The 15,877-nt window shown below is 35.7% G+C and overlaps 3 protein-coding genes and 1 pseudogene across 6 annotated transcripts; 2 read left to right on the top strand and 2 right to left on the bottom strand.

Moving 5' to 3' along the window:
- Positions 1-19: 19 nt before the first annotated feature.
- Positions 20-5,795, top strand: LOC110838823 (trans-1,2-dihydrobenzene-1,2-diol dehydrogenase). Of its 3 annotated transcripts, none has more exons than XM_022082435.2 (6): positions 20-134; positions 2,311-2,512; positions 2,681-2,972; positions 3,473-3,722; positions 4,480-4,630; positions 5,259-5,795. In XM_022082435.2, exons 2-6 carry the CDS (start codon positions 2,311-2,313, stop codon positions 5,360-5,362), a joined length of 999 nt encoding a protein of 332 aa, XP_021938127.1. In that variant the 5' UTR covers positions 20-134; the 3' UTR covers positions 5,363-5,795. The 3 variants fall into 3 exon arrangements, with proteins under 3 accessions (XP_021938127.1, XP_087199200.1, XP_087199199.1); XM_087343074.1 differs by lacking the exon at positions 20-134 and adding an exon at positions 714-733; XM_087343073.1 differs by lacking the exon at positions 20-134 and adding an exon at positions 1,479-1,580.
- Positions 5,796-6,904: 1,109 nt separating this feature from the next.
- Positions 6,905-10,973, bottom strand: LOC110838820 (ras-like GTP-binding protein Rho1). Its single transcript, XM_022082428.2, has one exon. It carries the CDS (start codon positions 10,663-10,665, stop codon positions 10,087-10,089), a length of 579 nt encoding a protein of 192 aa, XP_021938120.2. The 5' UTR covers positions 10,666-10,973; the 3' UTR covers positions 6,905-10,086.
- Positions 10,974-11,019: 46 nt separating this feature from the next.
- Positions 11,020-12,385, top strand: mRpS17 (mitochondrial ribosomal protein S17). Its single transcript, XM_022082427.2, has 3 exons — positions 11,020-11,336; positions 11,787-11,980; positions 12,177-12,385. The coding sequence occupies exons 1-3, from the start codon at positions 11,217-11,219 to the stop codon at positions 12,343-12,345; spliced, it is 483 nt and encodes a 160-aa protein (XP_021938119.1). The 5' UTR covers positions 11,020-11,216; the 3' UTR covers positions 12,346-12,385.
- A 576-nt stretch (positions 12,386-12,961) lies between these two features.
- LOC147874834 (ras-like GTP-binding protein RHO pseudogene) lies at positions 12,962-15,004 on the bottom strand (annotated as a pseudogene). The gene is made up of 2 exons (XR_015533682.1): positions 13,744-15,004; positions 12,962-13,130 (listed from the first exon to the last, which is right to left on the bottom strand). The product of XR_015533682.1 is annotated as a ras-like GTP-binding protein RHO pseudogene (transcript).
- Between the last annotated feature and the right edge of the window lie 873 nt (positions 15,005-15,877).

The following is a 15,877-nucleotide window of genomic DNA, read 5'->3' on the forward strand; positions in this document are numbered from 1 at the left end:
CTCCAACAGGGAGAATTTTTAAATACCAGTTTCAAATATCACCGATAGATGCTGCTACTGCCAGCTTAACGTACGAGTGACACGTTGTCTCAATTATTGCTTTATTTTTTGATATTAGAAAAATAAATTTACCGGTATGTATCCATAAAACTTACTAATAAATATGAACTGGGTCAATGAATTCAAGAGTCTCTGTTTTATTAGAAGACGAGTACAACGAAGAAAATGCCTAATTCTATATCTAATATGGAGACAGGCGCAAGGAGTACAGTCGGTGCACAACACAATTGGCACACGACTAATAATGCGGAAACGGCATTTTTAAAGAGCAAATAACTTTGTCCTTGATGATGCCAATATATGATCACCATATAATTATCACATCATTCTTCTCTTAATAAGTCAAATGATCTCTGATTCTTACATGTAGAGGGGATTTTATTCATTGAACTTTATTAATATGATTTATTTGGTCATAACAGCCTGTAAAATTGTGACATGGCATGCAATCCCACTATTTCTGTAGAAAGACCACATTTGTCCTCAAGAAGGAAACAATAACATTGAAATTTATTACAGTGTTTGTGCATTTTATAGCATTGCTGCTGAAATGTACATTGCTTGATATCATTGCCTGAGAAGACCAGCTGTTCCAAAATATAAAGTTACAGAAGGATACCATCCTGGAAATATAAATGTTAATGTGAATAAATTACATCCATAGTCATGTGAGGTGAAGTTATATGAATTAAAAACATTTTTGCAACCAGGATCTGTGTTAAAACATTAAGGTCCACACAGTTTCTCCCAGTGTAGTGGAAATGATTATTTTTCACAGCTGAAAGGAGTAAAGCATGAAATGTGAATAGCAATATTGAAAATACTTTTTGCAATAGTTAATCCATGGAATGTATAACAACATAGCATACCTTTTTCCTATCTTGATTTTTGAGAACACAACCATCAATTATATCTTGAAATAATAAGGTATGAACTTTGTTGCATGAAATTAAATAATAAATGATAAACAAAATTGTAAAGTTTTGAATGAAAAAAAAACATAATTTGGGGTATTATTCATGGTCATATGCAAGTTTAAAACATTTAATATTTCTTTTTAAATTTTCCTTCCTGTTAACTTTTATGAGCCTCTGAAATTTAACACAACTTATGTTTGTAGCATGTGTAAGCCCAGTCCAGGAGTCAACTGTAATTAATTAATTCATAGCATGGTACAGACATACTGGTAATCTCTTTATTAACTTACAAGATGTGAAACATGCTTGTGCAATAGACTTTAATAAATAATCATTTAATAACTGATATTTAATCTCAAACTGTCCTGTAGAGGTTAATCTTTGCATTATCTCGTTTGTTGTAAAGTACTTCATTGCTAACCTTTAGGTGACTATGTTCTGTAATGGAATCTGACACATTTTGAGAACTGTCTTATCAACAGAGATTACTATTCTGATGTCTGTCATTACATAACATATATTACTAGGAGATGCTTTCACAAATACACAACTCATCTTTGAGTAAACAGTTGTGCCTGTGTGGAACGTGATATTTTATCAGAGGTAAACTTTTCAATCCATGACATATCTGTATTTAAGAATTTGTGTTTGAAAATAAAATAAATTAAATAAAAGTTTTGGAGAAAATTATATGATGCTTAATTTGAACATGCACTATTTGGAAATATGGTGCTAAGGATATGTTTAGATCCAAGAGAATTAAATTACTGAATACTGCAGAAAAAATTCACAAGGAGTTTCAGTCAGTGAGCTTGGCAGCTACTGTTGATAGGTAATTAAATCATATAGTATGAAACGGAATCACACATAAAACTAATTAAGGCTTCTTTTGTTTTATTTGTAGGGGAATCTTATTTCAAGAAAAGACTTTGGAGAACTAGTTAAAGATGATGATAATATATCAAGGAAGTCAAATATATTAATGTGAACTGGATCAGGGGAGTTTCTATTGGTTATTCTTGTAGTGGCAGTAATAAACAGGGTATTTTTTGAGCATTCAAACAAATAACATGTTCAGGGAAGTCCCTGTATAAAAGAAAATTAGTTGGTCAGTTCATTAGTCAGTTGCTTGGTTGATTAGCTTAAGAAAATTTATATATCTTATTCTCTTTTTTCTTCCACTTTATTCTCTTTCTTGTTCCTTATCTATCTTTTTCTCTTATGCTGTTGATTTGTTTATTTATTTGTTTCTTCCCCCCTTAGTACTCTGACTGACATAATCATGTGATCAGTGTGTTAAAGCATTGTAATAAATGGTAGTATTTTTTTCTAGATGGCTACTCGCTGGGGCATAGCTTCTGCAGGCAAAATAAGTCATGATTTTGTGACAGCACTGAACACCCTGCCATCTGAGGAACATCGTGTGATAGCTGTTGCTGCTCAACAGCTTGATCGTGCTAAGACGTTTGCAACCGAGCACAATATCCCAAATGCATATGGTTCATACGAAGAACTTGCAAAAGATCCTGATGTAGGTGAGTACAGTACAATGTTCTGAATTGCATATTTATATTTGGTATAGCTAGCCAATCAATAGGTACATTTAAGTACTACAGTTGTTTCTTAGTAATGTATTCCTTAATTACTTTGTTAGAAACCTCACAAATTTTTCAGCTTTTAAAAATGTACTGGATGTGACACAGAGGTGGTGTACATCGGGGCAATCAACACGCTGCACCTTGACATCGGCAAATTGATGTTGGACAATGGGAAGCACGTTCTCTGTGAGAAACCGCTCACAGTGAACCTCAAGCAAACCACGGAGCTCATCAATTATGCCAAGGAGAAGAAACTGTTCCTCATGGAGGCTATATGGTCACGTTGCTTTCCAGCTTACGAGGCTGTCAAGAAGGAACTTGAAGCTGGCACAATGGGGGAAGTGCTCCAGGTGATTGCCAACTTTGGCGTTGTCGTAGCAGACGTCGATAGGGTCAAGTATGTTTCACATATCCTTTGTCACTTTCATAGTCTTCATGAAAAGTTGTGAGTAGTGGCCCACACATTCCACAAGAAGTAAGTCTGTGAGAGTGGACTTTCCTGAATGTCTACAGGACAATTAAATCAATTTATCATTTCACATTCAAGCACTGTAAAATAACAGTACCCTCATATTCAGTGGATATCAGTGTCTTTTCCCCGAGTAAAGCAGCCACAGTATAAAGCTGACATTTACCTTCACCCATTGCTGTGGTCAGGATTTTATGGAACTTTACCTCCACTCCCCCATACATCTTCATGGCATGGTGTTTAGTCACAGAGATAGTTTTAATCTTTTATTCAAATGACCTTTGGACACTGTACATCTGGATTGGTTGTCATGGTCTATTGTCAGGACAATACCTTGGCTACTTCCTCCAAAATCCTTCCAAATTCATCATTAATAACCATCCTGCCTCATCTAATTTGACACTACATAAGTATCTAATTTCTTGTAGACTGAAGGAGTTAGGTGGAGGCACCATCCTGGATCTGGGTGTATATGTTCTTCAGCTTGCTCAGTTTGTATTCGGTCCATCGCCACCGGAGCGCGTCGTGGCACAAGGCGAATTAAACGAGAATGGTGTCGACACAAGTACAAGTATAACTCTAAAATACAAGGGAGGGAGGACTGCCACTCTCTGTACCCATGCGAGAGTCAAACTGCCAAATGAAGCATTCATTGTTGGAACAAAGGGCATCGTTAAGGTACGTGGAGTGTAACACCTTGAAGGACTTTGCTTCATCCCGACTCAAAAGTATCCTGAAATTATGCTTCCTAAATTGAACAGGGCGATAATGTCACTAGAGATCCCGGACTTTCAGCAGTAAAACCCCTATTTATAAACCGATGACGATCAGAAGTTGCAGGCACAATACTCAGTCCTTGTGAAGCTACATCCCATCGCATAACGGAAATCAGCACTGCCAAATAACCTCTGTACTTGATATAGTGTCACTGAGTACACCATGTACAAAATAAGCCAGCAATACATTTGAGCACTAAACTGAGGGAAATCATAAATAGGTTAAAATATCTTGGATATAATTGGAGTATAACCATAGATATTTCTGAACATCACAGTCAAGTGGTTAACACCCCTAATTCATATTCTGAAGGTCATGTTTTCGAATCTCAGTCTACAAACATGCTGTCCTGACTTCAGATTTTTCATGGATGCTGTGGTAACTCCTTTTACCGCTTCCATCCTTTGAATTTTCGTTTCATCATTCACACTCAGCCTAGATTTTACATGCAGGCCTATAACCTATAAAGCTGAAACAATGTTGTCACAATAACAAAGGAATAAGTCAACAACATTTGGTTATAACTGATGGCTGAACAGTGAAGCTGAAAAAGATTCAGTGATTTCACTTACATTTGAGTCATCAAACCAATGAACTAAAACTAGTAGTTTGATGTAATACCAAGATGTAAACCACACAGCACTTCAAATTGTTTCAGATACTCGAGCCGTTCTGGTGCCCAACAAGTATAACTACCCCAGAGAAGACAAAAGAATTCATCCTGCCAAATGCACCCAAGCCATTCAACTTTACCAACAGTGCTGGTCTCCGCTATGAGGCAACAGAAGTGCGACGCTGCCTCAAACAAGGTTTCTCACTTATCAATAAAATCCGCAGTGTTTTGCCCTTGTGCGCATCTGAAGCCAGAATCAGCTTTGAAATTATGTATCGACATTTTTTAGTCTGACAGAATGAAATGTCGAACAAGTCAGAATGTAAGACTTGAGGTTCTCACAGCGGTGAGTATGAAGATATCAGTCTTCTGGGTTATTGCGCTGTGTAGTCTGGTCGATCGCCCTGATGACGGAGGCAGTATATGACCTCTGAAACGTTGGTTAACATCGACCAGACTACACAGCGCAAAAACCCAGAAGACGGATATCTTCAAGTCAGAATGTAACCAAACAAAGTTTGTGTAACAGTAATGCACTGGATCTGTATTCTGCAGGATCCTGTTTCAAATTTCAGTGGGACTACCAGCTGTCCTGACAGACTGTTCCTAGTTTTCCTCAAATAACCCAAGAATAAATCGATCAGTATACCTGGTCAGTAATGATGATAATGCAATCGGATTTTCCCACACTTATCATTGTTTGTCAGGGAATAAAAAGGACTATCATCATTTCAAAGATGGATACATTGGTGGTATTTCTTTTCTCAAATGTTCTGCCGTGTCCAGAATACAACAACGTGTTAAATTTATTACTTTGTTCACAGGTCTGTTGGAAAGTCCAAAGGTGAGTCATGAGGAAAGCCTGATTCTGGCCCAACTTGAAGATGAGATCCGTAAGCAACTTGGTGTTAAATACGATCAGGACTAGCGGTGGAAAGCTATGCTGAAACGTCGGTAGAGAGTTTATGTTAATACAAAATAGATTTCATTTAAATTTAGTCACACTATAAGGAGGAAATGAAACATAAAGAGTTTTTACTGGTTAAAACTGTGTAATTAAAATTCTTATATCTATGTTCGTACTTGTATATATATATATGTGTGATATACGGGGAAACTACACGGCATTTGTTTACCACATTCACTCGTTACTGTAACCAATCTTATCACCGAAATGTAATTTCTATTTTGAGTGGCTGTAGAATGCAGCAAAGTTTCAAACCATGAATGGCAAGAAGAGTTGATGCATCGATGACTGTTTTAAAAGTCATCTAAATATTACCACAGGTTTGATTACTGTGTCTTATTCTGGCACTTTTTCCACTGAGTGCAGGTTAAATAATAAAATGTCCATAAATATCTTTGTTGTCCCACATTTTTTCATGTTGTACCTCAGTTCATATATTTCCTCAATCACAGTAAGCCATCTCAATCTGCATTTTTCATGCATTTTATCCCTATTTCACGGGCTATTCTTAGTGTTTAACCTATATAAATTATTTTAAAATGCCTAACACTGTGATATTTTCATACCTACCTAATGTGAGTGTCTCAAGTCTTCTGACTGCCTCATTCCTAATGGTTTCTTCCTTCTTCGGCGAAGATACTTCATACAGGTACCGTGTATGTACCACCAGAAGAAAAATCCTTTACCTTTTATTGCACCCAAAGGCACAGTCCTCACACTAGACCCTATCCTAAGCCACCTAAATCCAATCTATGCTCAAATTCTAATTAACCTTTATCTTGTACTGTGGCTGCCAGCCAGACTTTAGCTCCAGGATTAATGTTTTAGCAGTATGCAAGTGTTACACACAGTCAGCCAGATCAAGCATCACAACAATAAAGGTTAAGATCATTTTCCTAAGATAATGCCAAACAATTTGTTCAAGTTCAAAGTCCTCTGTAATGCCAATCAGGATAACAGGCCACTGGCCAAACCCACAAGCTGCATAATCACATCTTATCTCCTGTCCACAACTGGTTCTACATATTCACGATCAGCGTCTGTAATTGAAAGACATCAACCCCTATCAAAAAATGTGGATGTTATTAACCTCCATTTAACATGTCTGCAAACCAAATGTCATCATGACTCCTGATTCACACATGTGAGATCCCCCAAGTTCACATCTTGGCCCAAGGACCATGTGCTCACTTACTTTCTTAATAATTTTCCTCAGACCCTCCTGGCAAAAGCCAGGACAGTACCTAAAATAAGGCCTAATATACTTCTTTTCATGTACTCTCCAATTCAATTAAACCTTTAATATGATGATGTTAAAAGTGGCATTAAATACTACTACTTCTACTACTGAAATATATGATTCTAGGCAGTGAATTAATTTTCTAATTTGGCAAGTAAGATCGGGCATATTTCCAAACCCTGAAATTGTTAATGCTATATTTATTTTAATAAGGAAAGGAGGAAAAACGTGACTAGGTTCTTGGAGAAGGCACAAAAAAACCATTCCATTGTGTATATATGTAATGCTTCTTTTCACGGAATTCAACAACTGTTTACGCGTGTTCTCAACTAAACACAACAATAAAACACAAAATGTGAATATACATATGTGGGATTACACTACTACCATTCCAGTTCCCAAATTAATGTTAAATATTATCATTTCATATATCTTGACAAAATTGAGACTTCTCCAATAATTCCATAATATACACATTATTACAAAGAAATAGCTAATTTCAACACATAATTTCATGTAATAAGTTAAAAAGCAATAAACTATCAATATAAATGGCTATCTACAGTTATAACTTACCAGGTATTAACTAAAATATAAAGCTCAAAATTAGAAGTAGATGGGCCATTAATCACTATTTGAGTAAAGCTCTGCAAAATTATCATTAAAGTTTTAACAACTAACTCACTTTCAAAAAATTAAATAAATAAAAATTCTACTTTAAATTCTTAACTCCATTAATAAAGACACTGACAAGAAATATAATGTAACTTGTGTAGTGACATCAGGATGCCAACCCATCAACTGAAAATTTCCTCACAAAAGAGTAGACACATCTGTTTGTGAAAACATGCTAACCCAACTCACTCCCAGCTGTAAGAAACACATACAGCAAACTTCTGTTCAGTTTAATGTTAGTTAAACAAACAATGAAACCTAACAATTCCAGCAACAGAAACAAATGAACTAGCACAATATTATAAGATATTGTAGATGCGTCATATTGTGATTTATATAGTATTAATAGCACAATATTGCAAGCTAAGATGGTATCACTGAATTCCACTGATGTTAGTTTAAAAAGAAGCAAGAATTATAATTCACTATTTATACACTTAAAAATAAGGCAATTTTTAAAAATACATAACAGAAAAAAACTGCAAGCATTTACCCAAGTGGTCCAATTTGTTTTGGATCAATAACTTGCACACTACAGTATGATGTTTGGTACAAGCAAGAAAAAAATCCCAATCATCTTGGATGAGAACTAAACTTAAGTGTGCAAGGACTTTAGATGACAACGTACCTCACTCTAGTGTCTCATGACATTGACATACTAAAAATGGCTCGATGAATCTGTGTAAATAAACAGCATCATCTCCAATGTAGCTCTTCCAAATCCAGCGGAGGATATTGCATGAAACTGATTTACCGCACCCTGAACACCCACAATGACCAAATTACGGTCATTCATTTTGGGTTGGCAACAACCAATTAAATTAGTATCCTAACACAGGTCAGACAATTTCAGTGGGTTATATTATGTACATTAACTATATAAAAACCTAAATTTAATGACCAGTACATAAGGCCATTCTTGTACAAAGCTATTTTTGAAACCTGAAATGTACCATGTACATTAAATCTACGTTCAAAACGGCAGATCTAGGTTAAACTCCCTATAATGACTGTAGAAACAATAAACATAATCAAATCACTTCACAAGGTCAGAAAGAAAGTCAGTGGAATGCAGACTGTTTTAGAATAGAAAAATGCTACACTGAAGTCTGTTACATTAATAAAGCAAGATTTCTTTTGTATCCAGAATTACTGGCAAATATGAAAAAGGTTTCAGTTAGAGTCAAGAAGAGGAAATTTGCCAAACTGTTGAAAGACAATCCACTTGTATAAAATTTGAAGCTTTCAACATTACTCACTCCACACTAACATGGCTGATAACTAAAGTATTATCGAGTGCATGTTATCTTCTATAAAATGAAGTTACAAGAAACATCTTTCCGATGGTAAGAGACAGCATTTTGACAGTAATAGGTCCCAAAACATTTTATTTTGTTAACATATTAAGTATATTTTCAGCAGAACTACAGGAAAGAAAAAAAAACTGTACAGTTCAAATGCCTAACCCCCAAAAGTAACCTCTCATCCATCATAGTAATGAAGAATCACATGTAAGGTCACTGACTCTGGAAATGTCTTCATATCTATCACTATTATAACAATTAATATTGCTATATATCATATTAGAAAGTTCCTAGATTTATATAAAAAGATTTAGGAAACACACAACACATTCAGTATTCTACATAACGAAATATACAAGGTAATCTTGATCCCTCCATAAATGCACCATTTCAGTATGGCAATATCAACTTCAGCCTTTCACTGTCTGATCATTTCAAAGTAAAAATTATGGTGTAAGTCCCCTCATCACCACATTAACATTTTGATGTCACAAAAATGCCTGTGAGGGCATCCTAATGGCCATACTCACCCTCCATCAAAACTCTTAAGAAATGTTGCTAATAATCTGACATTATGTTAGGTCATATTAATTTAGCCTTTTAGTAGTTACTTTAGTTTTAAGTTGCACACATATCAACATTCTTCACAAACATGAAATGGCTTTGTGGAAGAATGGAAAATGAACTTTACTTCAACTCTAGAAACTCAAAACTTTCTCTTCAATGTTTCAACATGCCAAATTCAATATTTACGGAAAGTCAAAAGTTACCTGTATTATAATTTTTTCTTAAAACTGTTGTAAAAGATGTACAAAGTATGTCAGCATATTAATAGGTCTACAGATACTTCACATTACGTATTGTTACTTCAGTTCAACATTCTAATATCCATGCATATAAAATAATTATTCACAGATTTACTTTAAGCCACAAAGTTTTCATTCAAAATAAAACTGCTGTTGTTAAAGCTGGGCAACATAATACGAAGGCATCATGGAAATCGAAAATTATACCAAACTAATAAAATCAGATTTTAAATTGCAGTCACCAAATTATAGTATTTTCTGTTGGTACCTGTTTCTTGCCGCAAACATTACAAAGTTGACGAAATTCCGTTATGTTAACCACAAATATTAATTAGTAACTGTTTCTAGCTACGTCATAATCATGGGAACCTTACTTCTTCCAAAACGTTTAGTTAGCAATTTATTTTAGACTAGCAATAAGTACAGTTGGTATCAGAGACAAATTGAACAGCCTTCAAACTGAATAAACTAACTGTAACATGTATGAGCACATTATCTTATTATCATTAAACATAATGAGCCACTTCTGATGTCCAGATAGACTGTAATCTACTAAATGCAGGGCCTTTAGAATCACTGCCCTTACAAAGGAGTTACAGATGATCTCATGCAATAAAAAGCACCTTTTTTAGGTTCCCTCACCCTCACATCCGACTTGCATTAAAACAGCCTACATCGGCTATTCTTCTTCTTCTTCACTTGAAGAGCAGCTCTTGTTGCTGTTTCGAATACTTCGCGGACTCCTTCCTTACTCTTTGCTGAACACTCCAAGTATGCAAAAGCATTAATTTTTTCTGCCATTGCTCTACCTTCTGCTGGTTTCACAGGTTCCTGCTTCATTTTCCCCAATTCCTTGATGGTGTTGGGATCATTTCGCAAATCCTTCTTGTTTCCAACCAAAATTATTGGAACGTTGGGGCAAAAATGCTTAACTTCAGGCGTCCATTTTTCGGGAATGTTTTCCAAGGAATCTGGAGAGTCGATTGAGAAACACATTAGGATAACATCGGTGTCTGGGTAGGAGAGTGGCCGTAATCTATCGTAATCTTCTTGGCCTGCGGTGTCCCACAAAGCCAATTCAACCTGTTTTCCATCTACTTCTATGTCTGCCACATAGTTTTCGAAAACAGTAGGTACGTAAACTTCTGGAAACTGATCCTTGCTGAATACTATCAAAAGACACGTTTTACCACAAGCACCATCACCCACGATAACAAGCTTCTTCCTTATTGCAGCCATCGTTTTCCTACGCAAGTTAGTACTAAAACAAAAACAGAGCCTCTAAAAACTGCTTACGCACTATACACACTCAGCTTTCTTAAGCTACTTTTGGCCTTGACAATACACCCAACACTGAAATCATAAAATATCAAAGATATAATTTTAACTAATTCATTTCATTCAAAAGCAAGAACTCACGACACAAAGGTTTCTGTTAATTGTTGGCTGTTTCCAGTGTGTACTGAATGCTCAACACTGAATGTCCTACAAAATAACAGAAAATTCATATAATTCACGTTGGGAACAATGAAGATGATTAATTCATTATGTGGTAGTCCTTTCAAAGGTGAGCCACACCTACCGAATTACATCATTACCAAAGATATTTCTGTTCGGCCAGAGGACTTATGATTCACATACAGAACAATGCGGCATAGTGTTTTTTGATTACGGTGGTTGGTTGTACTGTGAGAATACGAAAAACGGTTTAATGTCAAGGGGGAAGGGCATAAATAAAATAATATTTGTGCAAGTTCTTCGTGTCGGTTTTTAGGTGACAAAACTGTGGAATGGCCCTTTTGCAAGCAAGTAAAGCTTTCATGCTTCTGGGCAGGTGTGTACCGTCAGTAAAACAAAATGCATCAAAAATTCAAGTTAAACGACTGGTATTAGATGAAAACTTACATATGGTAAGTTTAAATCAACATATATGTAATATATCCGAATCCATCTTAATAAGCTGTGGGCACCTTTAAGAATACAAAAATTCAGCCTCTTGCGCCGCTTTTCTGCCGAGCGTCAGGGATTTATTGAACTTTATTCTGAGACTCCTATTGGTGATGTGTGGTATATTGGTAGGAAAGTGTAGGGGGCATAATAAGATATGGCTGCGCGAAATTCGAATCGACCTGTTCGTAGTTTTTATTTGAAGATATTTGCCTTGATTAGACCATGACAAATCATGGTCTAATCAAGGCAAATATCTTCAAATGCTTACAACCCCCCACCAAAAAAACCGATTGGCTTATCAACACTGTACAGCTAACTAGTTTAAAAAAATAACAGTGACTTACATTTTGCCTCTTTTACTACTATCCATTGAAATTAACCTGTCTTAAAAAATTCTCTCTTTATTTCAGTACTTTGGAGAATTTGAGTACTATTATGCTCATGATCCTGGGAAAATCTGCAAAACTGGAGATGTGGTTTTGATACAACAGCTCCCAGAGAAAGTGACAAGGCTCATAACACATCAAGTTCTGGAAGTGGTATACCCATTAGGAGATGTGACAGATCCCATCACTGGCAAGAAAGTTGTAGTTGGTAAATACAGGTATGCGACACCTATCCAATACATCTGTTAATAAAACAATTTCATATTTGACATCTTTTTATATCATTTTTATTTTTAAATAAATGTGTTATGTTCAGAATTTTTTGTCTTAAACAACTTTATCTTTAATTCTGATAAAATAATATCATAATGATATGCAACTTCATAAACTGATGTCATTAATTGCATGTTTCAGGGATGAAATTGAAGAGGCCAACAAATTGTTTGGAGAGTCGGCAGGTAGATTCATGTATGATAAGGCCCCAAAGAGAGGCTGGCAAGAAGACAAGAAGGATTTTACAAACAGAGAAACTTATATCAAATACCATGTATTTGAAAATGATGACCAACCATATGCTGTGTGATTGTACTTATTACATGTAGAATAAATTTATGTTAATTTCACTAAGAAATACTTTCATTACATCTTGTGGGATACCAGCACATGGCCCCTGGTACAACTCAAAAGACCATATGCATTCAGTTAAAATCAGTGACAGATTTGTTTTGTTTCTGGGATTTAGATTTGATGTCATATTCAATATATTCTAAACACTGAGTTGCATCTTAAAGACTGCATACACGAATGTTGACCTTGGTCTTCTGGGTTGTAATGCCACGTGAAACTGTAGGTAGATTCCAATGTTTCAGAGTAACAGGATATCACTGTTGCCCTCATGCAAACGACCAATCCCAAGAACTATTATTCAGTTTATTTAATAATACATAAGAGTTAAAATTGTATAGCACTTAATGACAGAATGATTAAAGAAGTGCAGAATATATGGAAGGAAGTGGTCTTGGCCTAATTTAAGGTACTATCCTGGCATTTGCCTGGGGAGAGTGAGGGAAACCATGAAAAATCTCAGTCAGGATTGCTGGTCTACAGGCCAAGATTTAAATCCAGGACCTACAAAAACAAAGGTACACACTAGGCCAAGAGAGTCTGAGCCACACTACAGCGAAAAGGATACAGTACACTGACATTTAAATATATAAATTTTATTTATGTATACTGCTTAAAATGTACAATAATAATTCTATGGCAGGCAACAATACTTTTGTTTCAAATTAATATAACAGTCTTGAACCCTTTGGCTATGAAGCAATGTCTCAACATTCAATCATTTCTCTGGTATCAAAATGGAACCTAAAACACAAAACACATTTTTACAGATACATCAGCTATTATTCCTCAAAAATATCCATCATTAAACAAAGGTTGAGAAGTGTTGGACATGTAACATGCATATGAGAAACAAGAAATCACTATAGAATTTCAATCAACAACTTCAACAGACACAGGGATTTGAGGTGTTGTGTTAGTCTTCTGGGTTTAACAATGTGAACATGTAGCTACATACCAACATTTTAGTGCTACATGCTGCTTCCATCTTCAGAGTTATTGTTCTTAAGATTTTCATGAATAGAGTCTAATGTATATTTTGCATGGTCAAGGCCTAATTTAAGGTACTATTGAAACATCTACCTTCAAATGAGAAAAAGATTAAAGAACCTGTCAAAACAGTTGATCACTGAAACATGTGCTAACCACGTGGCTGCTAATTTTCTGAAATTACATGCATTTCAGATGTAATGATTATAATTCATAAATTGGTGTCTACCTACTTCATCTTAATCTCACCCAACTTATTACAGTGAATTCAAAACCCAGGTAAACAATAGCTGTGGATATAATAATGAAAAGTACTAGACTAGAAGGATTAATTATATGAAATACTGCAAATAATACCTATACTTACTTCTGAATAAAATTCCATATTGTTTCCAAAAGATGATGCAGGCAAATACCAAACAATTGGAAACATAGATCCATCTTGAAGATCTAAAAATCCTTTGGCACTTTGCAGAAACACATGCTGCATGTTGCAACTCTTACGTTTCCTTTGGCAATAATGGACGCCCTTGGTGTATCTAACGAGAACTGGAAGCACTCAAATGCTGCCATCTTAACTTTTGTAAAAAAGATACTGAATCTTCATTCTTGCTACTATTTTCAGTATTACCTCATTAATTCACGTACTAAAATTTGGACAGGCCGACTGGAATTGTTGAGATGAATTCATTCACATTTATTAACCTGTCTTGAAAAGACAAACTGACGTTAACCTCCTCATCATTAACATAGCTTGAAATGTTAATGGGACCTAGGTTGAAGGAAAATATGTTGCAACGTGAAGTGCACAATATACGAACCAACACTCAATACAGAACACATAAAGTTGGAGTCATGCTGTAAACCCCAACTAAAAATGATGGACCACTTGGTGCTTTTTTGAGCCACAAATTTTTACTCCATTACAAAAAACCACAGCAACCCTTCTTTTTCTTGTTATTCATCTGTAGGGCAGCCCTCGTTGCAGTTTCAAAAACCTCACGAATACCTTCCATGTTCTTTGCTGAACATTCTAAGAAACTATATGCCTCTATCTTATCTGCCATTGCTTTACCATCTACCGTATTCACTGGACTTTGCTTCATTTTACCCAATTCTGATATAATAATTGGATCATTTCTCAGATCCTTTTTATTACCGACTAAAATTATGGGTACATTAGGACAGAAATGTTTAACCTCTGGGGTCCACTTTCTATGAATATTATGAAGAGAATCTGGGGAGTCTATGGAAAAGCACATTATAATAACGTCAGTATCCGGATAAGACAAAGGCCGTAACCTGTCATAATCTTCTTGACCTGCAGTATCCCACAAAGCTAGCTCAACACGATTTCCATCCACTTCTATATCGGCAACAGTACTCTCAAATATTGTAGGAATATAAAAATCTGGAAATTTGTCCCTGCTAAAAACTGTCAGCAGACACGTTTTGCCACACGCACCATCGCCAACAATAACCAGTTTTTTCCGAATAGCAGACATTGTACGTTCACAGCCAGCGCCTTCCTTCTTCCTTGAAGTATACATTACTTCCCGTGTATTGATCGGTGCCAAGAAACCCACAGCCCCTATTTACAGGTCATCTTTGCTTGCTTTCGCTAGGCTCTTCAGCAGGAATGCCAAATTTACAGCAACAAATAGAGCAGAATTATGTTGCTAGATTATAACAATGGTTCAAGTGTTATTAAAATGTCACAAATTAATAAGTACGGTTTGAAAGTTAAGTTCAGAAGGAAACAATATAATCTGTTAACCAAAAGACAGGGAATTTCGGGTATAATTTATAAAACCTAACGATGGCTATCTTCTGGGTTCTTGCGCCGTGCAGCGTGGTAGAAGTTTACCAACGTTTAAGAGGTCCTTGCTACCTTCAACAACAGGCGATGCTAGATAAAGTTAAAATTTTTGGGGCAATTTATTCTCATAAAATTTTATACAGAGGTCCTCATCATGGTCGTTGCCCCTCTGGTGTAACTCATGGTGCAAATATCGTACAATTACTCAGGGTCAATGGCTTTTCGTCATTAATAATGCCATCAAAAGTAACAAAGTTGTTAATCTGCCTACACGAGTCAGGATTGTTAGTGAAAAGTTAACAGTCAATCCGCTGGTCAACAAATTCCCTGCTTGTATGAAGCCAGTATTGTCATTATTGTGTACACAATATCGTATCACTGCACTGGACTACATCCTGAGTTCATTTAACAGCCTACAGTCTAGTCTTGCAGTCAATTTTGAGATTCATGTTAATATCCTCCCATCTATGCCTTTGTCTCCCAAATCATTTTCCTAAAGATTCTTCAAATCAGTACTGCTTACACTTCTCATGCAAGCTTTATGAGTTGTCCATATAACCTCCCTTAACTTAATCCCCTAACATTATTTGAAGGTTGCTAATTATAAAGATTTCTCATCATGTACATTTCTTCTACCTTCCTCCCTATCACCCTAGTCCACATAAATCTCATCACATTGTTT

This window comes from Zootermopsis nevadensis, unplaced genomic scaffold (genome assembly GCF_977971745.1).
Source record: "Zootermopsis nevadensis isolate Lab colony 2312 unplaced genomic scaffold, Znev_1.0 Znev_ptg000004l, whole genome shotgun sequence".
NCBI lineage: Eukaryota > Metazoa > Arthropoda > Insecta > Blattodea > Termopsidae > Zootermopsis > Zootermopsis nevadensis.

Bases quoted from the DNA above. Each gene is read 5' to 3' on its own strand.
- LOC110838823 (XM_022082435.2), top strand. From the start codon at position 2,311: ATGGCTACTCGCTGGGGCATAGCTTCTGCAGGCAAAATAAGTCATGAT. The intron at 2,973-3,472 runs GTATGTTTCACA...AATTTCTTGTAG, and splicing joins GCAGACGTCGATAGGGTCAA to ACTGAAGGAGTTAGGTGGAG. The intron at 4,631-5,258 runs GTTTCTCACTTA...CTTTGTTCACAG, and splicing joins GCGACGCTGCCTCAAACAAG to GTCTGTTGGAAAGTCCAAAG.
- LOC110838820 (XM_022082428.2), bottom strand. From the start codon at position 10,665: ATGGCTGCAATAAGGAAGAAGCTTGTTATCGTGGGTGATGGTGCTTGT.
- mRpS17 (XM_022082427.2), top strand. From the start codon at position 11,217: ATGGCCCTTTTGCAAGCAAGTAAAGCTTTCATGCTTCTGGGCAGGTGT. The intron at 11,337-11,786 runs GTAAGTTTAAAT...TCTTTATTTCAG, and splicing joins TAGATGAAAACTTACATATG to TACTTTGGAGAATTTGAGTA. The intron at 11,981-12,176 runs GTATGCGACACC...TGCATGTTTCAG, and splicing joins GTTGTAGTTGGTAAATACAG to GGATGAAATTGAAGAGGCCA.